Source organism: Heloderma suspectum, chromosome 16 (genome assembly GCF_057233095.1).
Source record: "Heloderma suspectum isolate Gila_16-S chromosome 16, 16-S_ref, whole genome shotgun sequence".
Taxonomy (NCBI): domain Eukaryota; kingdom Metazoa; phylum Chordata; class Lepidosauria; order Squamata; family Helodermatidae; genus Heloderma; species Heloderma suspectum.
The window spans coordinates 21,845,087-21,869,245 of NC_139473.1; the positions used below are offsets into that span (position 1 = coordinate 21,845,087).

The following is a 24,159-nucleotide window of genomic DNA, read 5'->3' on the forward strand; positions in this document are numbered from 1 at the left end:
CTAATTCACACTGCCCGGACCCAAACAGGGACCTGAACACCACTTGCAGTCAGAAATCCATGCATTTCCGAGCCTGCAATGCACTCTGTCAACCAAAACAAAAATGGCTTTGACAAGGTGCTCCTGTTTGAAAAAGGCACAAAGAAAAAGGCGTGCACTTCCAAAATGTGCACAAATGCACTTGAGTCGATGTGAGCCTGTGTCCCAGAAGGTGCACACTTAGGAATTCACACAAAAAGCTGCACATTATGAAAAAGGGTATGAATTTCTGTACAGATTTTTTTTCAGGCTCATGTGGAAACGGGACAAGCCTGATGTAAAATACCCTGACAACTGCAGAGAGATCCAGACTGACAGATCCATCCATCCCTAGTTTAAATGTACAGTGTTCAGAGCTGTATGTACACTATGCTAAGGATGACAAAAGAAATGAAACCCTCCGAAGAAGGGGTTTTTGCTACATCAAAACTGAAAGTGATTATCTCACTACAGCAACAACTGATTGCAAAGTTGGAATCTAGGGAGGAAATCACAGTGCTTTGGGCTTTCCTTCTAGGGATGTGCAGACATTGTAAACTCCATTCAGACTGTGTTTCATGGATCGTCAGGTGCCTTTAGTCCCATCATCTACTCATTGATGGAAGTGGATTTTTTCCAATTTCCCAAATATGCACAAATTCACATTTGTGCAAATTCGCACTTGCAAAAAAGCGCAAGTCTCCCCAAGGCAAATTTTCATGCTTCAGCCTATTGGGGGGGGGGGAGCTGCATTTCCAGCCAGTGTTTTATATTTTATTTTATGTATTTTTCCTCTGACTAAATTTGCATAAAATTCCAGAAAGCAAAAAACCAGTCTGCAAGTCCACAGAATCCATGGGATTCAGGAAAAGCCAGCCCACTGCAGAATCCATGGGTTGGATTCATAGAAATCTGAACTCATTTGATTCCATCGCAGATTTCTGTGACCCCTCTTTTTCATTCCTCCTGCCCAGAGCCAGCCTCTTATTATGGGCAGAACTAACAGTATTTCTCCTGATTTCTCAAGGGCTTGGTACCTTTTGCCCATCGGCATACAAAGCGTAGCCAGTGACCCGCACCCCGTTTGACGATCCTTCTGCATCAATGGTGACTGGCAACCAGCTGATGACCAGAATGCCCGGCATGGGGCCAGACTCCACTCGGACATCCAGCGGAGCATCCGGAGACCCTGGGGGAAGAGACGTGGGAGCAGGGTTATTGATGAATTATCTTATCTGGGTTTTATTGCCCTTTTTATTGCTGCCAGAATAGCTAGTGAGCATTTGAGCCATAGGTTACAGAAGACCCTTGCAGGATCAGACCCAATTTAGTCCAGCATCCTGTTTTGCACAGAGGTCAAAGAGATGCACCAGGGAAGCCAGAAAGCAGAGCAGGACTTCAACAGCACCCTCCTGCTCCTGCTCTCCAGCAACTGGCATCCCATGTCAGATTGCCTCTTAAGCATGGTCGTAAAGCCATCTTGACTAGAAGCCACTGATAGACTAGGGATTGGGGAGAAATCCATTCGGTTTGCACTGTAATGCAAACTTACCTAATATTGCACTTTCAAACCAATATGCTGGGGAGGGGGGCAACCTCTTTTGTTCTGGGGGCCAGGTTGCTTCTCGGACCAAGCCTGGTAGGCTGAATGATGTCAAGGTGTGCGGCTCCATCCCCAAAGACCCTCCCCTCCCCTCTCTCTCCCGGGCTTCTATGCTGATGTGGGGGAATCCCCAGCTTATCGCAGATAGCATAGGCGTTCCGGTGGGGAACGGCAGGGGACAGGACACATGGAGGGTACTTAACCCCCTGCAGGCCAGCTTGGACCCCAGCACAGGCCAGATGAGGCCCAGAGACTAGGGGTTACTCACCTCTGAACCCTCTCCAGCTTGTCTGCATCCTTCTTAAAGTGCGGTGCCCAGAACTGGACGCAGTGCTACAGATGAGGCCTAACCAGTGCTGATTAGAGGGGGACTAGTACTTCACAAGATTTGGAAGCTATGCTTCTATTACTGCAGCCCAAAATAGCATTTGCCTTTTTTGCAGCCGCATCACATTGTTGGCTCATATTCAGCTTGTGATCAAGAACAATTCCAAGATCCTTCTCGCTTGTAGTGTTGTTGAGCCACGTATCCCCCATCTTGTAACTGTGCATTTGGTTTCTTTTTCCTAGGTGCAGAACTCGGCATTGATCCCTATTACATTTCATTCTGTTGTTTTCTGCCCAGCCCTCCAGTCTGTCCAGATCACTTTGAATTTTGTTTCTGTCTTCCAGGGTATTAGCTATCCCACCCCCTTTTGTGTCATCTGCAAATGTGATCAGCATTCCCTGCACCTCCTCTCCAAGTCATTCATAACAATGTTGAAGAGCACTGGGCCCAGGACTGAGCCCTGCGGTACCCCACTCGTTATCTCTCCCCAATTTGAGAAGGTGCCATTGAGAAGCACTCTCTGAGTCCGATTCTGTAGCCAACTGTGGATCCACTGGATCGTTGTTTCATCTAGCCCGCTTTGAGCTAGTTTGCTCATCAGGAGATCATGGGGCACTTTGTCGAAAGCTTTGCTGAAGTCGAGGTATAGTCTGTCCACAGCATTCCCACAGTCCACAAGGGAGGTTACATGATAAAAAAAGAAATCAGATTCGTCTGGCAGGATTTGTTCTTGACAAATCCATGTTGGCTTCGAGTAATCACTGCATTGTTTTCAAGGTGCTTGCAGATGGATTGCTTTATGATCTGCTCCAGAATTTTCCCAGGGATTGATGTCAGACTGACTGGTCTATAGTTCCCAGGTTCCTCCTTTTTGCCCTTTTTGAAGATAGGGACAACATTAGCCCTCCTCCAGTCATCTGGCACTTCCCCCATCCTCCATGATTTCTCAAAGAGAATAGACAGCGGTTCTGAGAGTTCTTCTGCCAGTTCCTTTATTACTCTAGGGTGCAGTTCATCTGGCCCCGGAGATTTGAACGCATTCAAAGTAATTAGGTGTCCCTTGACCATATGCCTCTCGATCTCAAGCTGCAATCCTGCCCCTTCAGCCTGTACTTCGCCTTTGCCAGGGGGGTCATAGACCCTCTTTTGGGAGAAGACTGAGCCAAAGTAGGAATTGAGCACCTCTGCCTTTTCTTTGTCATCTGTTATCGTTTTGCCATCCTTATTTAATAGCTGAACAACCATTTATTTCCTCTGCCTTTTACTATGCATGTAGCTGAAGAAAGCCTTTTTGTTGCTTTTAGCATCCCTCGCTAACCTCAGTTCATTCTCAGCTTTAGCCTTCCTGATGCCATCCCTGCAATTCTGTGCTACTTGCCTGTACTCTTCCTTTGTAGCTTGGCCTTCCTTCCACTTCCTGTATGTGGGTGTTTTCAGGTCATCTCTAAGCTTTTTGTGAAGCCACACTGGCTTCTTCCGTTGTCTTCCACCATTTTTTATTGTTGGAATTGTTTGTAATTGTGCCTTGAGAATTTCCTTTTTTAAAAACTCCCACCCATCTTGGACTCCTTTTCTCGTTAGAGTCGCTTGCCATGGGACCTTACTGATCATTGTTCTGAGTTTATTAAAATCAGCTTTCCTAAAATCCAGGGTACACTTTTGGATACACTTGGCTTTTGCTTCCTTTAGAAACCAAGAACTCAAGTATAACATGGTCGCTTTCCCCCCAAGTTCCTGTAACCGCTACTTTATCCACTAAGTCATCTCTGTTGGTTAGGATCAAGTCAAGGATAGCCGATCCTCTAGTTCCTTCCTCCACTTTCTGTAGGAGGAAGTTATCCGCCACACAGGTCAGGAATTTCCTGGAGGGGCCATGTTTTGCAGAATTTGTCTCCCAACAAATATTAGGGAAATTGAAGTCCCCCATTACTACTACATCATGCTTCCTTGAAACATTGGCTATTTGCTTTTCAAAAGTTTCATCTTCATCTTCTCCTTGATTGGGTGGCCAGTAGTAGACTCCGACCACCATGTTCCTTTTATTCTTTGCTCCATTTATTTTAACCCAGATGCTCTCGATGGGGCTACCAAGCTCCTCCTCCTGTATTTCTGTGCAGAGATACGTATTTTTCACATACAGTGCAACCCCACCTCCCTTTCTGTTCCTTCTGTTCTTTTTGAACAAGTTATATCCTTCAGTTGGTGTATTCCAGTCATAAGAGTCATCCCACCAAGCCTCAGTTACAGCTATCAAGTCATAATTTCCCTCTTGTATTAAGAGTTCAAGTTCGTTCCGTTTGTTTCCCATACTCTGGGCATTAGTATATAGACCTCGAAGACCATGTGCTTCATCGTCTGGCTTTCTTCCTACATGTGTCTGAAGACTATTATTGGGCGCTATTAGAGCTGTTCTCTCCGTTGTGGTGCATGAGCCTTTGTACATTGTTACCCCCAACTTTACGTCTCCCTTCCCCCTAGCATTCAGTTTAAAGCCCTCCTGATGAAGTTCTTCATGCTGTGGCCAAACACAGTCTTCCCAGCCTTTGTGAGGTGCAACCCGTCCCTTGCCAACAGCCCATCTTCCAGGAAGTACAGCCCATGGTCCCAGAATCCAAATCTCTTGCGCTGGCACCACCTTTGTAGCCAGTCATTCACCCGGAGTATTTTCCTTTCCCTTTCTATCCCTCTTCGAACTACTGGAAGGATGGATGAGAAAACTATCTGGGCCCCAAAGTTCTTGAGTTTCCTTCCCACAGCTTCAAAGTCTGACGTGATTTCTTCGCAGCTCTGCTTGGCAGTATTATTTGTTCCCACATGGATGGGAAGAAAGTGATACCTGTCAGTGAGCTTTAGGAGTGCAGGCAACCCTTCAGTCATGTCTCTAATCCATCCTCCCAGGAGACAGCATAACTGGCAAGTCCATGGGTCTTCGCGACATACTTGGGTCTCGATCCCATGCAGCAAGGAGTCTCCCACTACTACCACTCTTCTTGTTGTTGTAGGCCTGGGTTTCATCGCCTCTGTTTGACTGACCTTCAGCCTCTTGCTCACTCTCATGCAGGGTCCCCTGTGATTCTTCCTCTGCAGGCTGTCCTCCAGTCTCATCCTCAAGTACCTGGAATCAGTTCCACAGCTCCACTGCTTCCACGGGTGAAGAGGCGTCTAGTTCTTCTTCTCCTAACTGTCACCCTTTTCCAAGGAGTATCCTCTACTCCATTTTTCTTCACCTCAGCATTTCCCACTTCTGCCTCATCTTGCTGTTGCTCTTCTAGCTTCTGGTCTTCCCTTTGCTGCTGTAGTTCCCCCATTCTGTCCAAGAACTCTTCGTGTTCTCTTATTCCCCGGAGGGTCGCCACTCGCCGCTCCAGTCCACTTACTTTTTCTTCCAGCAGTGTGATCAGCTTGCCCTTGTTGACCCCCTTTCAATGCCATCTAAGCTACGGCTGCCTTGTAGCAAGGAATGCCATAAGTTAATTCTAAGAACGGAAGATCACGCTTGGTTCTTTAACTCCTCTGGGTAATTTACGCTGACAGTTTTAACTCTGATTGACGTTGTTGATTTGGGTTGTTTCATTTCTATCCACAATGGGCAATGTGTGCCTCCTCCTGATGTTGTACTACACCTCCCATCAGCCGCAGCCAGCATAGCCCATGGAGAGGGATGATGGGATTTTTGGCCCAACAACTTTGAGAGTGCCAAAAGCTGCCCACCCCTGCTCTATATGGATTTTGTAAGCTGCCCCGACAGCTGATAGGTGGTGGAAGGGGGCAGGAGAAACTCTCACAATTACATACAGGAAATGAAAAAACCACGCTCAGTATTCTCTCAACTTTCCTCCACATTCTGGGGTGCCACTGGTGGAGTCAGGAAAATTCAGAGCAGAATGACTCCAGGACCCCAGGTTAAACTGCACCATGAGGAAGAAGAAGTGGACTCAAGTGCTGGCATTTTCAGCGGCAGCCCTGTGTCATTTGGAATGTCCAGCTCTCCACACCCTCCGTGAAGGATTTCTGGCCTAAAACAATCAAAGAACCAGCTGAGTGGCTAATGGACAAGCTGCTGCTGCTTTTTGCTTCTCGATACTCACCCATAGCGATGTGAAGGCCCATTAAAAAAAGCACAATTAACTCTTATGACACATAGCATCCACTCCATGAACAAGCAAATCTGAGCAAAAACACAACTCACCCACCTGAATCTCCCAGTATTTTGCGGAGAGATTTATTTTGTTAATGAATATTATTCTTTTAGTTGTATAGTGGATTATGAATGAATTAACTGATGTTTGATGGTTTACCTTGAACATTTAATTAAAATAATTTATATTTAAAAAAGGAACAAAAAAGGTTTAAAAAAAGATTTTTTAAAAAGTTTTTTTTTTTTTAAGTTTCAAAATTCCTGGACATTTGATATCTTGACTCACCTGCTGATGTTGTTGTGAAGTGGATCTCTGCGGACAATGGTTGCTCAGGTCTGTCCAGGGAGTGGGACGGTTCCCCAAATGTCTGCTGAGGCTGGGCTTCCACAGCAGCCACGTAGGAAGTGTTCGGGTGCAAGCAATGGAAGATATACCAGTAGACGCCCGCCTTGGTCACATCGTGCTCTTTCCCATTGAGGTACATGGTGTGTGGGAAATTGCTGTTGCTGGGGGCCCAGGTGATCTCTGCTGACGTGGCCGTGACACTGCGCACCTGGAGCTGGCTTGGGGCTAAGGCAAAATCACGCCCCACCAGGAAGGTGCACCGCAGCCGATCCGAGCCCCCCCTCTCCGAAACACTTTGCACGGAGACTCGGTAGGCGCTGGTTTTTAAGTCCAGCTTCTCGAGCACAGCTCTCGTCTGGGATCCAGCCTGGATGCTTTGCCGGAGTTCAGTGTCCACGTAGATGTTGTAGCGTTGGATGTCCGAGCCGTCGGCGGGCGGAAGAGGTGGCTCCCACCCCACCAGGAGGCTGCCGCCAAACTGTTTGATCAGAGTCACTTTTCTGGGGTAAGGCACTGCCATGGGAACGCCGCCCTCCCCCTGGTCTCCCCCCAGCCTCGAGGGTGTGGTGCTGGCACTGAGCTCCTCCACTGAATAGTCGCTTCTCTCCCCGCTGCTGATGCTCGTGCTGAGGAGACTCTGCTCGAGGGGCGAGCTCTGGGAGAGATCATGGAGCTCCAGAGGCAAGAAGGTGACAAGGTCGTCGTCCGAAATGCGCTCCACGAAGTTGGAGGGGACAAGGCCTCTCCGGCCGTCCATCAGCTCCCCTGAAGGTGAATATAAGAAGATAGGATTCTTAGAAAAGTCCTGCTGGATCAGACCAGAAAGTCTATCTGGCTGGCCTCCTGTTGATTTAATTTACAACCTGCCTTTCTGCGCTCATATAAAACCTGGATTCAAAAACAGAACGTTAATGAAAATGCAACGTAAACACAAATAAATTAAAAACACAACAATAAAAGCAGCACCAGCCCATTAAAAAAAAAAAACCTTCCAGCAACAGAGCAGCTTATATGAATAAAAAAGTCTTTACCTGCCAGCAGAAGAACAGCAGAGAGGCAGTCAAGGTAGCCTCCCTCAGCAGGGAGTTCCACACCCTGGGAGCAGCCACTAGGAAGGCCCTGTGTCACCACCAAATATGCCTCCGAAGGCAATGGCACCACTGCCTTTGAAGACTATTTCAGCAGTACTATCCTGAATCTCTCAAAACCCAGGCAGGCTTGCATGGAGAAGGCGGTCTTTCAGGTAGCCTGGTCCCAAGATGTACAGGGCTTCATAGGCCATACCCAGCACTTTGAATTGTGCCCAGAAACAGACTGGTAGCCAGCGAAGCTGTTGTAACAAGGGACTCGCGCGCTCCCAGTAACCAGCTCCAGTCAGCAGTCTGACTGCGGCATCCCTTTTCCCATGGTGGCAGGTCAGATGCCTTTAGGAATTCCACAAGCAGGACATGAAAGCCACAGGTCTCTGGTACTCAGAGATATACTGTCTCTAAACATGGAGGTTCTGTTTAGCTAGCGCAGCTAATCGCCGCTGGCTCCTCCTCCATGAATTTGTCTCCTCCCCTTTTCAAGCCACCTCAGCCAATCTTGTGGCAGAGATTTCCACAGAGAAATGATGCAAGTGAGGCTATTGGGTGGTAATAAATAAATAAGCGTAATAAATAAATAAATTTCCTAACCAGCTTGCTCTGTATCTTCTTGAGTGTCACTGCTTTTTCATTCCGTGTGATAAGAAAATATTTTACATTAATATTCTTTCTTTTTTTAAAAGCTACAATTTAGCCTCAATCTTTTCTTCATGGTAATGGGCTGGCAGGCCAGGCAAGGACCCACTTAGACCCTAGGAAAGTCTATTTGTTTCTTCCCTCCTCCCACAGGGACCACAAAATCCTTGCAGTATGTGATAATCCATTATTCTTTGGATTGAACACCCCATCAAAACCACTAAACTGCTGGGTCCCTAGACCAGACTTCTGGTGACCTCCAGAGTTTTCAGACAACAACTCCCAGTAATCTTGACCACTGCTATGCTTGCTGGGGCTGATGGGAGTTGCAGTCCAAAACATCTGGAGGGTGTTAGGGAAGGCTGGGTTCCACACCAAACTACACTGTCCAATCCTAAAACCATCTAAGCTATTGCCCATCCCCACCGCCTGGGGTAGTGAATTCTATAAGTCATAGATATACCATGTGCCCTAGGCCATACTCATGACCTTCCTCAAAAAACCCGATTCCTTTCCATGTCATGTTTGCATTGCAGCTTTATTGCCCCATGGTGTTCATTGCCCCATGGTGTTCCGTACCTTCAAAGAAGCCGTCCTCATCCATTTCTCCGTAGACATAAATGTACTCGCCAGCTGTCAGCGGCAGTTCGGCCTCGGGGTTCTCGTTTGGGCCATCAAAAGGGTTGTAGCTGAAACAGAGACAAGAAGAACCATTTCGATGCTGAAAAGTCAAGGGTGACACGAGGAGGCCAATGGGCAGCAGAATCCAGCTTCTGGAGCTTGCAAGACATTGGAAGCCTTCTGCATCAGATGCGCTTGCAGGGGCAAAAGAGGCCCATATACCAGGGACGGAGGAGGGGAACTCCCTCATTTCTGTTCCTGTATTGCTCCTCTACATTCCCTTCTTCCAGAATTCCACTTTAAATCTCTCCATATTACTGGTACACATCTGTGCAGTGATGAAGCGCACCGTATGACTGCATCAAAATTCTCTAGGTATGGTTGTTTTACTGATGGCTGTGCACTGGTCAAACACCACACATTAAGAGCCTTGATACAACTGGCGCATCATGATTACTTCTTTGCAGTGTTTTACTGAGGAGCACATTGGCAACATAGAGGAGGAGAAAGGGTCACAAATAAGCTGGCAAGAACTGAGATCTATGGCAAAATGCATATGAAAAAACTGCTCTGTACAAAATTCAGGTTTTTAATTTTTTAAATGGAGCAATGGAGAATTCTGAATGCATCAGCTCCATAAGAAGATAAGAAGAGCCCCGCTGGATCATAGAACCATCGAATCATCAAGTCCAACCCCAGGGGTCCATCTAGTCATAGAATCAACAAATCCTGCCAGACGAATCTGATCTCATTTTTTGATCAGGTCGCCTCCCTTGTGGACTGTGGGAGGGGACAAAATATACCTCGACTTCAGCAAAGCTTTCGACAAAGCGACCCGTGATCTCCTGATGAGCAAACTAGCTCAAATTGGGCTAGAGGAAACAACGATCCGGTGGATCCACAGTTGGCTACAGAATCGGACTCAAAGAGTGCTTATCAATGGGAACTTCTCAAACTGGGGAGAGGTAATGAGCAGGGTACCGCAGAGTTCAGTCCTGGGCCCAGCGCTCTTCCACATTTTTATTAAGGACTTGGAGGAGGAGGTGCAGGGAATGCTGATCAAATTTGCAGATGACACAAAATGGGGTGGGATAGCTAATACTTTGGAAGACAGAAACAACATTCAAAGTGATCTGGATAGACTGGAGCCCTGGGCAGAGAACAACAGAATGACATTTAATAGGGATCAATGCCAAGTTCTGCTCCTAGGAAAAAGAAACCAAATGCACAGTTACAAGATGGGGGATACGTGGCTCAACCACACTACAAGCGAGAAGGATCTTGGAATTGTTGTCGATCACAAGCTGAATATGAGCCAACAATGGGATGTGGCTGCAAAAAAGGCAAATGCTCTTTTGGGCTGCATTAATAGAAGCATAGTTTCCAAATCCCGGGAAGTTCTAGTCCCCCTCTACTCAGCACTGGTTAGGCCTCATCTGGAGTACTGTGTTCCGTTCTGGGTACCGTACTTTAAGAAGGATGCAGACAAGCTGGAGAGGGTTCAGAGGGCAACAGAAATGATCAGGGGACAGAAAACAAAGCCCTATGAAGAGAGACTGAAAGAACTGGGCATGTTTAGCCTTGAGAAGAGAAGGCTGAGGGGAGACAGGATAGTGCTCTTCAAGTCCTTGAAACGTTGTCCCAGAGAAGAAGGCCAGGATCTCTTCTCCATCATCCCAGAGTGCAAGACACGAAATAATGGGCTCAAGTTACAGGAAGCCAGATTCCGGCTGAACATCAGGAAAAACTTCCTGAGTGTTAAAGCAATAGACAATGGAACCAATGACCTAGGGAGGTGGTGGGCTCTCCCCCACTGGAGGCATTCAAGACGAGGCTGGACAGCCACCTGTCAGGGATGCTCTGACTTGGATTCCTGCAATGAGCAGGGGGTTGGACTTGATGGACTTGTAGGCCCCTTCCAACCCTACTATTCTATGATTCTATAGTCCAGCATTCTATTCACACAGTGGCCAACCAGCTGCCCACGGGAAGCCCACAAGCAGGACACGAGTGCAAAAGCACCCTCCCACCCATGTTCTCAAGCAACTGGTGTACATAGACAGATTGTGTCTGGTACTGGAGGTACCACATAGCCATCAGGACAAGTAGCCATTCATAGCCTTCTCCACTAGGAATCTGTCCAATCCCCTTTAAAGCCATCCAAATTGGTGGCCGTCACTCCGTCTTGTGGTAGCCAATTCCAAAGTTTGACCCTGCGCTGTGTGAAGAAGCCCTTCCTTTGATCTGTCCTGAATCTCCCACCAATCAGCTTCATGGGATGACCTCGCTGGGTCCCAATATTATGAGAGGGGGAGAAAAGGGTCTCCCTATCCACATTCTCCACACCAGGCATACTGGTGTATGATCTTGGCAGTTTTATCACCGGTTCCTTTTCTAATTCTGCCTAACATGGAGTTTGCCTTTTTTACAGCAGCCGCACACTTTCACCCAGAAGCAGGACCGGGTAGTTTGAAACTCCAAAATCCAGGAAGACCTTCAGATGTGCGGCAACTTGCCACCTGATGACTAGTGGATGAATGTGTGTATCGATTTCCAAAAGAAAACGTGTGCACCGAGGTGATGCTGCGGGGTGGAGGCAGGGGCATTACAAACATCCTCTCTGTGGCAGAGGCTTCCCATTCACACATGCAAAGTCACCGCACAGGGGCCACTGCCTTCGGGACAGGAGCACCAGCATGTGAACCAAGCGAAAGAGTTGAAGGCAGTGGAGGCTAGTGGCACCGATGTCAGCGGGCCAGTGAATCCACGCCGGGTTTCAGTCAGAAACAGTCAGAACTCTAAGGGTGCTTGGATAGCTTCAGAGTTCTGACTGGTTGTGACTGAAAACAGGAGCAAATTCACTGCCCTACTGACATCGTAGCCACCAGCCTCCACTGCTTGAAGGGCAAACCGGGGCAGCTAGGTTATGTTCCTGTTGCATGATAGGGCAATTTGTCCATCACGCTCCCCCCCCCTTCTACACACAGATTTCAGCCTAGGCAATCTAGGCTGCAGCATGCCAATAAGCGAGCGAAGAGCTGTAAATGTTCCGAGAAAGTGAGCCAAGCCACATGTTGCAGAGGATGGAAGATGCCCTCGAGGTCACTGGCCAATATGACCTGAGCAGAAATTCCAACTCTGCCCTGGATGTAGCAACTGGGCAGCCCTTGAGAGGAAGCAAACCCCATCCAAATGTTTGGAGCAACTCTACACCACCTAACGTCCTGTCTCAAATGGTGGCATCACCCAGTGACCCCCTAAAAGGGGAAGGGAATCAAAATCCCAAGCCTACCCATTCCAGCGGCCAAGGTGACCCTACCTGTATCGAGCTAAGAAGACCTGGAGTTTCATGGAACCGTGGTTCTCTGACTCTGGGATCAGCGAGATGCTGTCGATGTCCAGCTCTTCCATCTCGCTAGCTGTGTCCACCTATGGAAAGGCAGAAGAAGAAGGAGGAGGAGGAGGAGGAAGGAAGGAAGGAAGGAAGGAAGGAAGGAAGGAAGGAAACTGCTGCTATTGGAGGGGCAGGGCAAGAGGGCTGCCCTGTATGGATCTGCCTGCCAAGTCAGATCCTCACTGACTGCTCGCACTTCAGAGATGGCCCAGATGGCTGCTGGAGAAAGGGCCTCCTTCATGGTGGCACCCCACCTTCTGGTACTCCCTCTGTACACATATTCTTTATTCTGTCACCATTTTTATTATCATCTAGAGGTCCCTGGTCTAAGCCTGTCCCATTTTAACTGTATTATTACTGTATACTGAATAGGTAGCTTATTGAATACAGACAGACAAGTTTTTCCTTCTGGAAATGCCTGTTGGAACAAACACATTTTCAGGAGGTGCCAAAACCCCAGAAGGGTTGGCGCCTGGAAGGGTTTCAAGCCATCATGGACCAGACCTCCAAAATCTTACTCTTAGCCAATTAATTAATCAATGAAACCGAAATCAATGTGCATGGTATCCAAAGCTCGTTAGAGGGACCTTGCTGAAGCTACTGAAGGAAGTGTGAGATGATGATGAACGAAAGCAGTGCCTTGCTGTCAAAAGGGGAGGCCAGAGGTAGACTCTTCTCTTTAAATTCCATATTGCAGTAGCACACCAGAGCCAAAAGAGCCCTGCCACCAAATGAAACAGGTGTGTTCTTAACTCTCAATACCACCAACTAAAATTTGCCTTCTTTGGCCTGCATTGGTCCACACTAATTAACAACTACTTAGCAATTATACTGCCTTGCTGCTAGGTTTTATTCTGGTTGTACTTTTATACTGTAGTTTTAAGCTGTTATGTTTTATATTGTTTATGCTGTACCTTAAGGTTTTAATGTTTGTGATCCGCCCAGAGAGCTTTGGCTATGGGGCGGTCTAGAAATGAAATAAATATTTTATTTATTTATTATTAAATTTATTAATCGCCCAACTGGCTGGTCACCCAGCCACTCTGGGCGATGTACAGCATACAATAAAACAGTTTAAAACAATAAAATTCTACAATAAAAACATTTTCTAAAATACCCTAACCCACCCCAAATGCCTGCCTGAACAACCATGTTTTTAATGCATGGCGGAAGCTCATTAAAGAGGGGGGATGGCGGAGTTCCCTAGGGAGGGAGTTCCACAGAGTGGGGGCCACCACAGAAAAGGCCCTCTCCCTTGTCCCCACCAGTCTAGCTGTCCTGGCTGATGGGACAGAGAGAAGGCCATCCGAGGTTGATCTTGTTAAGCGGCCTGTCTGGTGCTGCTGGAGGCACTCCTTAAGATAGGCTGGGCCGGAACCATATAGGGTTTTAAAGGTCAAAACCAACACCTTGAATTTGGCCCGGAAAACAACTGGTAACCAGTGCAACTCCTTCAGCACTGGAGTGATGTGATCTCGCTGGCGGCTGCCTTTAATCAGGCGAGCTGCCGCGTTCTGTACCAGCTGCAGTTTCCGAACCGTCTTCAAGGGTAACCCCACGTAGAGCGCATTACAGTAGTCTAAACGAGAGGAGACCAGGGCATGTACTACCGATGGGCAGATGGTCGGGAAAAAAAGGGTGCAACCGCCGTATCAGATGGAGTTGATACAGCGCTGTCCGGCTCACAGCTGACACCTGAGCCTCCATGGACAGCTGGGAGTCCAAAATGACCCCCAGGCTGCAGACCTGGTCTTTCAAGGGTAGCCGTACCCCATTCAACACCAGGTCAACATCCCCCAGCCTCCTCTTGTCTCCCACCAAAAGTACCTCGGTCTTGTCAGGGTTCAGCTTCAGCTTATTCCTCCCCATCCAGCCACTCACCGTCTCCAGACATTTGGACAGGGATTCTACGGCCAACCTTGGTGAAGATTTGAATGAGAGGTAGAGCTGCGTGTCATCCGCATATTGATGACACCGCACCCCAAACCTCCTGATGATAGCACCCAGCGGCTTCACATAGATATTAAATAGCATTGGGGAGAGGATGGAACCCTGTGGCACCCCACAAGTGAGTGGCCACGGGTCCGAAACCTCCTCTCCCAGTGCTACTCTCTGGTACCTGCCGGAGAGGAAGGACCGGAACCACTGCAATACGGTGTCTCCAATGCCCAACCCCTCCAGGCGGTCCAGGAGGATACCATGGTCAACGGTATCAAAAGCCGCTGAGAGGTCGAGGAGAACAAGGAAGGAGCATTCACCCCTATCCAGAGCCCTCCTCATATCATCTACCAAGGCGACCAAGGCCGTTTCTGTCCCATGCCCAAGCCTGAAGCCCGACTGAAATGGGTCTAGATAATCAGTTTCTTCCAAGTGTGCCTTCAACTGCACCGCCGCCACCCGCTCAATCACCTTGCCCCAAAATGGCAGATTTGAGACTGGGCGAAAGTTGTTCAGAACTTGAGGATCCAAGGAGGGCTTCTTTAAGAGAGGTCTTATCACTGCCTCCTTGAGGGCTGATGGCATCACTCCCTCCTCAAGGGGGGCGTTCACCACCGCCCTGATCCCCTCACCCAGTCTCTCTCTGCAGCCCATAATGAGCCAAGATGGGCAAGGATCAAGTAAGCAGGTGGTCGGCCGTACAGATGAAAGCACCTTGTCCACTTCATCAGGAGGAAGAAGCTGGAACCGATCCCACAAAACCGGTTTGCCACATGCTGCCTCTTGCTCACTAACTGTATCCACAGCGTGCAGAGTAACACACCTAATCTGATCAATTTTATCTGCAAAGTGCCTTGCCAAAGCCTCACAGGAGGCCTTAGAATGCTCCAGTGGTTCCGGAGCCACAGGACCGACCAGGCTCCGGACCACTTGGAACAGCCTCCTGGGACAGCACTCTGCAGACGCGATGGAGGCAGCATAATATTCCTTTTTTGCTGCCTTCACCGCCACGTGATAGGCTGAAGATACAGCTGTAGCCCGTGTCTGATCGTCTTTGGAGCGAGACTTCCGCCACCGGCGCTCTAGCCGTCTCACCTCCTGTTTCAGAGCTCGTAACCGCGGATTGAACCATGGTGCAGTCCGAGCCCTGTTCAGGGGGAGAGGGCGTTTCGGAGCCACCCGATCTAATGCCCCAGTGATTGCGGCATTCCAGCCACCCACCAGGGTCTCGACCGAGTGGCCGTTGGCATGCCCCAGAGAATCCCCAAGCGCGTTCAGGAATCCATTTGGATCCATAAGACGCCTGGGGCGGACCATTTTAATGGGTCCTCCATCCCTGTGGAGGGGTTGTGGAACCGAGAAGTCCAACGTCACCAGATAGTGATCTGACCATGACAAAGGGGTGGTGGATATACCTCCGACTTCCAGATCACTCCCCGCTTCTCCAGAAACAAACACAAGGTCTAGTGCATGACCGGCTACGTGGGTGGGCCCAGTTAGAATATGGTGCAGCTCCCAGGAGGCCATGGTCTCCATGAAGTCCCGAGGTGCTCCTGTGAGCATGGCCTCCGAATGTACGCTGAAGTCCCCCAACACCAATAAGTTAGGGGACTGTACACGCACATCAGAGACCACCTCAAGCACCTCGGCCAGGGAGTCAGTCGTGCAGCGGGGTGGACGGTACACGAAATAAATAAAGTTTGCACCTCTGTTGGCAGCGCAGGACACCTGAACATAGAATCATAGAATAGTAGGGTTGGAAGGGGCCTGTAAGACCATCGAGTCCAACCCCCTGCTCAATGCAGGAGTCCAAGTCAGAGCATCCCTGACGGATGGCTGTCCAGCCTCATCTCTCCAGCGTGGGAGAGCCCACCACCTCCCTAGGTAATGGGTTCCATTGTCATATTGCTCTGACAGCCAGGAGGTTTTCCCTGACAGTTGAAAGCCCATGCTGCCACCTTCATCCTTTTATCTGCTACAAGCAAATGCAGCAGCTCTTCTGAAATCTGTTGCTTGTATCCCTTGTTTTTAAACAGGAGGCTGGTTTCCTTGAGGGGGAGAATGCACTCTATTTCCTTTTCTCTTGGGGGTGGGTAACAGCACTCTGCACATGCTAAGAGGCACTCTGCCTAAGTGGCCAGACTTTCTGAAATCAAAAGCTAGCAATCCTATCCCATGCCCAGGACTAACCTCAGGAGTGGGGCAGGATTTGGGGCTGTTTTGCGTGGACTCGGATCTTGAGGAGCTGGACTGCGACTCCAGTTTCTTGACTGCTTTCTTGGAGGCAACCGGAGGGACATTCGTATCTGGACTCCTGGCCACGGTGGACGCCGCTGGATTGGCGAGCCAAAGCACCGCTGGGAAGAACCCTTCCACCTCCTCGTCTTGCACTTTCGTGTTGCACCGAGGAGACACAGGGACAATTTCTGGATCTGAAACCAAACGTTGTGCATTACGCCAGGCAGAGAGGCCAAGCAAAATGAAAGGGGCAACAAAACATTCTGAAAACCAGGCCAGGGCCAATGGAAGGAGAGGTACATACGTGTGTGTGTGTGTACACACGCACATGCATGCACGCACGTATCTATCTGCGGAGGGAGGGAGGATTTTGATTTCTGTTTCTCTGGGATAAAATCTTTTAAAACTAGCAAATGGTTGTGCTTCAAAGACAATTGCATTTTTGGAGTGTTCATCAACCGTCAAATGTAGCAAAGTCCCCCCACCTTTAAAATAAATAAAATCAATAACAACAACAACAACAATAATAATATAAAAGGATCTTTCTACTATAAAAACGTTAAAAGAAATACAAGTAAGAAAAACCAGAATTAAAAGCCATGGCTGTTAAAATAGTGCCTAGGTCAGTATGCTTTGAGATAACTGCTAGTGCGAGGAGAGAAATAGATGATAATGTTGCAGTCCCATACCTACTTACAATCCCATACCTATTGCACTTGCCCTCTGCTTTTCTGCGTAAGTCACTGTTCTGGGTTGCCTCCTTCCAATCAGCTTCCACTGGGAGGCAGGAATTGAGCGACTAAGCGAGCCAATCACACCCAACGCAAAGATGCAGCAGTAGCATGCGCCCCGGAAAGAGGCTGCCTGTCGCATCTCTGCGTGATTCACTGCACTGGCTTGGCTTCCTCCCAGTCACCCTCCACTTTGGGGGCTGAGTAACTCAACCTCGTCTCTGCACCAGGTGTGACTGCATCATCCAATCCCTCCCTGCGCAGAGGAACAGGAGAATGACCCACGTTTAGAGGGAGGCCGCCTGTTATGCCTCTACAGTCGTCGTCGAGAAGAACACGGGAAGCAGCCTTATACCGAGTCCTTCTTGCTCAGTACTGTTGTCACTGAGTGGCAGCAGCTCTGCAGGGCTTCAGACGGGGGCTTTTCCCAGCCCTACCTGGAGAGATCGGGGGTTGAACTTGGGACCTTCTGCAGATGGTCTTGGGTGGAGCTCATGGCCCTTCCCCTAAAGTACGATTCCAGGCCTCATTGTTCTGAATAAAGGGCTGATGTAAATAGCTGTATGGGAAGATGCCTAATACTGAGTCAGATTCTTGGTCCATCTAGCTCAGGGGTGGGCAACTTTGGTCGTCCAGATTTTTTGGCCTACAGCTCCCAGGATCCCTCATGCCAGGGCTGATGGGAGTTGCGGGCCAAAACATCTGGAGGGCCACATGTTGCCCGTCTACACTGACTGGCAGCAGCAACCCTCCATGGTTTCAGAGGCCTTTCCCGGACCTGCCTGGAGATGCCAGGGGCTGAACCTGGGACCTTTGGCATGCACAGCAGGGGCTCTGCCCACGAGCGAGGGCGCTTCCAGGCAGAGGGTTCCTGGCGCTCCCCCTCAAAACGCACTGCGCAGCTGTGCCGTCTTTTCCCCATTGGTGGATTTTTTTCTGGTGAGAAAAAATGAAGGAACAAGCAGTGGGGAGACATGAGAGGGCTACTAATGGAAGATGACTTCCCCCAGCCCCATCCGCCCCAAATGCTGTGAATAAGGCACCCAATAAAAGCTTTGCCTGGAAGCACCCTGACTCGAGTTATTGGTAAAACTGCAGTAGATGCCTAAAAGCTGTCCACAATGGGAGAATTCTGCCTGCCGAATAATATCCCTGCAATTTCCTTCCGCTGGCAGGCAAAGCCCTTTTTATACAAGCAGGCCTTTGGCACGCAAGCAGATCTGCTGGGCTGAGTGCTATTTTTATACTGTTATTTTTGTGGTTTAATTGTGCTTTATGCATTCATTTCATTGTTTTAATTGAGTTTTATTTATGGTTGTAAGCCTCCTTGAGTGCCATTTGTCTTGGTAGAAAGGCAGGGTGTAAATCAAATAACTAACTAACTGTAGGATGAGGAGGGCTACGTTGGAAGAAATCAAAGGACAAGTCCCCTCGTCTCTTTCATCTGAATTATTCAATGGAGACCAAGGAAAGCGAAGAGAGACTCAAGAGAAACTTCATCCCATGGTCACCTTTCTCCTTGAAGCCATCCAGGAGTGGTGGAGACGTCTGGCGGGCGGCGAAGGCGGCCTCTGAAGTCACCAGGGAAGAAGGGGAGGAGGCGGACGGAGGAGCCATCTTCCCGGTTTGTAGACGAAACCGTCTGAGCTCTTGGGAGAGGAAGTGAAACTGCTCCGTGTGGCTTTGGCATTGATCCTCCAGCTCCTTCACCCGGGCCTGAATTGCGGGGGGAAAAAATGAGCTCCAGGTGGAGGCAGGACGTAGGGCAGGGGTGGGGAACCTCTTTAGCCTGAGGGCTGCTTTCCATGTCGGAGAAGCTCTCGGGTGGGCGGGGCCAAAGGCAACAGGGGCGGGGCCAACATGCCAAAGGACCAGCATATCTCAGCTTAAGGCTCTTGCTGCCAGGATCGTGGCTTCAGGGGAAGCATTTCAAGCCTTCAGAAGGGGGGGAAACCGGCACAAAAATTGGGAAACCACCGAACCATTGGCAGTTGAGGGAATGGGAGTGGCACCAAGGGAAAGGGGCGTGTTCCCCTGGGGACCCTGGGATGATCAGATTTGGGCCCCCATCCTGAGGCTCTGCACCCCTGCCTTAGAGACATAGGTAAGAAATGGATTGGACCAAGGTGGGTCCATCTGGTACAGTACGGCCACCCAGGTGCTTCCGCAAACAGCCTTTTCTATTTTTTTCTCCCCCTGCAGTTGGTTATTCAGAGGTATAATGAAAGCTAAATGAAACCTCCTCCTGCTTCTGGAGAAGGAGGTTTCATTTAGCTTTCATAGCTTACAGGTATTAGTCAACTCCGCCTCTTCCATGGATTTAACTAATCCCTTCTAATGGCAGCATCTGAGCAGCCCCTGCCAGATCAGTTCAAGGGTCCGTCTACTCCACACTCCTGTTTCTCACAATGGCAAACCAGAAGTCGTACCAATCTCTTTTTTTTTATGAAATGCTTAATGCTGCATTTTAAAATGATCTTTCCCCATGTTTTAGCTACTTGGCTATTTCTCTGTCTCTCTCTGTCTCTCTGTCTCTGTCTCTCTGTCTCTCTCTCTATATATATATATATAGAGAGAGAGAGAGACAGAGACAGAGAGAGAGAGTTCTTGTTGGTGCTTCTGAAATTTTTAAACAATGTTTTTGAATTGTTTCATCACTGGTTTTGTTGGATGGTGCCCTGGGACCTTCGTCTATAGGGTGACTCATATGTTGAAATACATAAATAAAAATAATGCCGCAAGAAGGGGATGGAGCAAACTGCCCTTCCCCCTCCCCACCCCTCGCATCCCATACATCATCTGTGCTGACATCACATGCAGCTGGCAAGTGCCAACAGAAATGGAGCCCAAATGGGGCCACTAAGAAACAAGAGGGAGACATGGGCATGCTCAGGGAAACCCCAAGGTATACCGAAGTACATAAAAAAAAGATACCCCAAAATCTAAGGGGGCAAAAAAACAGCCTAGTAGAGACTGAGTGTGCTCAGAATTTTGAGCGCCAGATGGAAAAGGACAACGAAAAACCAGACGAGAAGCCCCACCGATTAGTATGTGAAGGACTCCTTTTTTTTATCAATTCTAGTGTTCTGGAACAGGGAGCAAATGGTCTTGCTAACCTCTTTCTGGAATCATACATCTGGAGGGGGCCCCTCCGGGACAGCCGTTCCCAGCCTGGTGCCCTCTGGATGGGTGGGATTACAATTCCTATCCTCCCCATCCACGAGGCCATACAGGATGCTATGGGTCTGTACAGGAGGGATGCCCCACTCTAGGGACAACATCTGGCCCCCAATTGCTAACCCAAGGAAGGTGTGGAGTGAAAGTCCCAATATCTTTTTGTTAAAAGGGTGGGCGGATGATACGTTGAAAAAAGAAATCTCTGTGAAAGATGATGGGCATGTGCAAAGTTAAAGCCATCCAAGTGAAACATGGCACGTACTTTATGGAGACTGGTGAGTGAGCTGGGGCATGTTCCACCAGGAGACCCAACTTTTACAATCCTTGCTAAAGGTGAAAGAATTCTGACAGGACAGTGACCCAGGATGGGAAAAGCTGGGAAATATTTGTCCATAAAAACCACGGATAAATTGCAAGAATGTGGAGTGTGGATGTAAGCAAGGGCGTTGCGAGGCCTGGGATTTATGGGGCTCAAGTCCTGAATCTATTTCCCAGAGCCCCAGATCTCTTCCCTAGAGCCTTGAGTGGCCATTCATGCCAATGGAAGTTTTTTCCTCAGCTTAATTGCCATGCAGCGGGCAGTTTTTGAGGGGGATTGCAGCTAGGGAGGAAATTGGTGGAGGGACTTTTTCCAGTGGTTTGCGATGGCCAGGGTGCAAATTAACTGATGATTTTACTTTATTTGAGATTATTTGCCTCCTGTGAAATTTCAATAAATCCTAGTCATTATTTCTAAATTTGCATGTAGAGCTATAAAGAAGCCTATGTAGATTTTATGCAGATTTGTGTCCTATGGGCTTGGCCCCGGATCTTTTAAGTACCTAGCAACGCCCCTGGATGTAGGGGCACGTATACGTCTATTTTGTGAGGTATATGTTTCATATCTAGCAAGCCTGAGAGCGCAACTACAGACTGATGAGCTACAAGTGGCCACTATCAAAGGGGGGAGGGGTGCGGTCGTACCCCCAACCCTTCCACATATAACCACATCCACGTCACACTTCAACTGCCCTGCAGAAGACGCACGCTTCACCTCCACCTCTGAGTGCCAAAGACAGCAAGAGCAGGCAAGGCCGGCTCCATCCTGCCAGCCAGCAGTGCATGGCTGATGGAAGGGTTGAGAATAGAGCAAGGCAGGTCACGCAAGGAAACAAGCCCATTCCCACATTCCAAAGGTTTCTGAAAAATACCCCCAGGACCCCCAGCCGATCGGAACCAGGAGCCAGCGCACCCTCTGGGCTCCAAACAAACACCAGAAAGAGTCTCCTGAAAACACCCTTGCTCACACAGGCCCCCCTCGCTTTCCAGGCTCCTGCTCCCTTGCACTCTCTCTTTTTATTTTTTTCGCTTGTGTTGTTGGAAGTTGAAATGTTTTAATGTTGTTTTATATGTGTATTTTTAACTGCAATTCTAAATTTGTTTTCTATATGAACTGCTTAGAGATTTGACTATATTGAGCGGTTTACAAGTATGACTAACAAGTTAATCATAAACCACGCCTCCTCTACGCCTTCGCACGCCTCCTCTACGCCTTCGTCCACGCCACTGATGAAGATGTTGAATGACTCGGGGCCCAGGGCAGAATCCTGCAGCTCCTGCAGGCCCCTTCTTTCAGGGTGGATGGGGAGACACTGATGAGCACTTTGGGAATCCGTCAGTTCAACTGGCTAGCTACACATCCACCGACTGGTAACATCTTCTGTCACAGCTAAATAGCTGCTGAATTTCTCTAAGCCTATAGGAAAGGAGAGGTTCCTCCTGTGCAAGCACCAGGTCATTGCTGACCCCTAGAGGGATGCTGCTTACGCTGGCGTTTTCATGGCAGACTATAGCAGGGCTCCCTTCATGGATCACTGCCTGGTTGTGGCGACGGGGCTTGCGTAACTCAGTGAAGCCATAAGCTATGCCGTGCAGGGCCACCCAAGACGGACAGGTCACGGCAGAGAGTTCTGACAAAATGTGGTCCACTGGAGAAGGAAATGGCAACGCCCTCCAGTTTTCCTGCCAAGAAAACCCCATGGGACATATCACAAGGCTAAAAGATACGACGCCGGAAGAGGAGCCCCTCAGGTCGGAAGGTGTCCAATATACTACTGGGGAAGAGCAGAGGGAATTTCCAAGTAGCGCCAGAAAGAGTGAAGCGGCTGGGCCAATGCCGAAAGGACACTCGGCTGTGGATGTGTTTGGTGGTGGAAAGAAAGTCCGACGCTGTAAAGAACAATATTGTTTAGGAACCTGGAATGTAAGATGAATGAATCAAGGTAAGCTGGAGGTGGTCAAACATGAGATGGCAAGATCGAACATCGACATCTTGGGAATCAGCGCACTAAAATGGACAGGCATGGGCAAATTTAATTCAGGTGACCATCATATCTACTACTGTGGGCAAGAATCCTGTAGAAGAAATGGAGTAGCACTCATAGTCAACAAAAGGGTGGGAAAAGCAGTACTGGGGTACAATCTCAAAACGATAGAATGATCTCAGTACGAATCCAAGGCAAACCATTCAACATCACAGTAATTCAAGTCTATGCCCCAACCACTGAGGCCAAAGAAGCTGAGGTTGATCGGTTCTATGAAGACCTACAACACCTTCTAGAACTAACACCAAAAAAGATGTCCTCTTCATCATAGGGGATTGGAATGCTAAAGTAGGAAGCCCAGAAATCACCGGGATAACAGGCAAGCATGGCCTTGGTGTACAAAATGAAGCAGGACAAAGGCTAATAGAGTTTTGCCAAGAGAACACGCTGATCATAGCAAACACTCTTTTCCAACAGCACAAGAGGCGACTCTACACATGGACATCACCAGATGGTCAGTATCGAAATCAGACTGATTATGTCCTTTGCAGCCAAAGATGGAGAAGCTCCATACAGTCAGTAAAAACAAGACCTGGAGCTGACTGTGGCTCAGATCATGAGCTGTTTCTTGCAAAAGTTTGGCTTAAATTGAAGAACGTAGGGAAAACCACTAAACCATTCAGGTATGACCTAAATCATATCCCTTATGAATATACAGTGGAGGTGAGGAATAGATTTCAGGGATTAGACCTGATAGACAGAGTGCCTGAGGAACTACGGACGGAGGTCCGTAACCTTGTTCAGGAGGCAGCAACTCAATCCATCCCAAAGAAAACGAAATGCAAGAAAGCAAAGTGGCTGTCTGATGAGGCTTTACAAGTAGCTGAGGAAAGAAAGGAAGTGAAAGGCAAGGGAGAAAGGGGAAGATATACCCAACTGAATGCAGATTTCCAGAGGATAGCAAGGAGAGACAAGAAGGCCTTCTTAAATGAACAATGCAAAGAAATCAAGGAAAACAACAGAATGGGAAAGACTAGAGATCTCTTCAAGAAAATTGGAGATCTCAAGGGAATGTTTTCTGCAAAGACGGGCATGATAAAGGACAAAGAAGGCAGGGACCTAACAGAAGCAGATGAGATTAAGAAGAGGTGGCAAGAATACACAGAAGAACTATACAGGAAAGATCTGAATGTCCCCGATAGCCATGATAGTGCGGCCACTGAACTTGAGCCAGACATCCTAGAGAGTGAAGTCAAGTGGGCCTTAGGAAGCATTACTAACAACAAAGCTAGCGGAGATGACAGTCTTCCAGCTGAGCTATTTAAGATCCTAAAAGATGATACTGTTAAAGTGCTGCACTCAATATGCCAACAAATTTGGAACACTCAACAGTGGCCACAAGACTGGAAAAGGTCAGTTTACATCCCATTTCCAAAGAAGGGCAATGCCAAAGAGTGTTCGAACTATGTACAATTGCGCTCATTTCACATGCCAGCAAGGTGATGCTCAAAATCCTACAAGCTAGGCTTCAGCAGTATGTGAACCGAGAAATACCAGAAGTACAAGCTGGGTTCCGAAGAGGCAGAGGAAGTACAGATCA

At 48.5% G+C, this 24,159-nt stretch overlaps 1 protein-coding gene across 1 annotated transcript in view; it reads right to left on the reverse strand.

Moving 5' to 3' along the window:
- TSPOAP1 (TSPO associated protein 1) overlaps positions 1-24,159 on the reverse strand; it is an 84,547-nt gene that overhangs the window by 27,062 nt on the left and 33,326 nt on the right. The window contains exons 12-17 of the mRNA XM_084822684.1: positions 18,591-18,795; positions 16,301-16,542; positions 12,098-12,207; positions 8,737-8,846; positions 6,374-7,198; positions 1,056-1,207 (exon numbers count right to left, since the gene is read on the reverse strand). Of these exons, the coding sequence (XP_084678810.1) occupies positions 1,056-1,207; positions 6,374-7,198; positions 8,737-8,846; positions 12,098-12,207; positions 16,301-16,542; positions 18,591-18,795 (1,644 nt within the window). The remainder of the gene's footprint in view (positions 1-1,055; positions 1,208-6,373; positions 7,199-8,736; positions 8,847-12,097; positions 12,208-16,300; positions 16,543-18,590; positions 18,796-24,159) is intronic.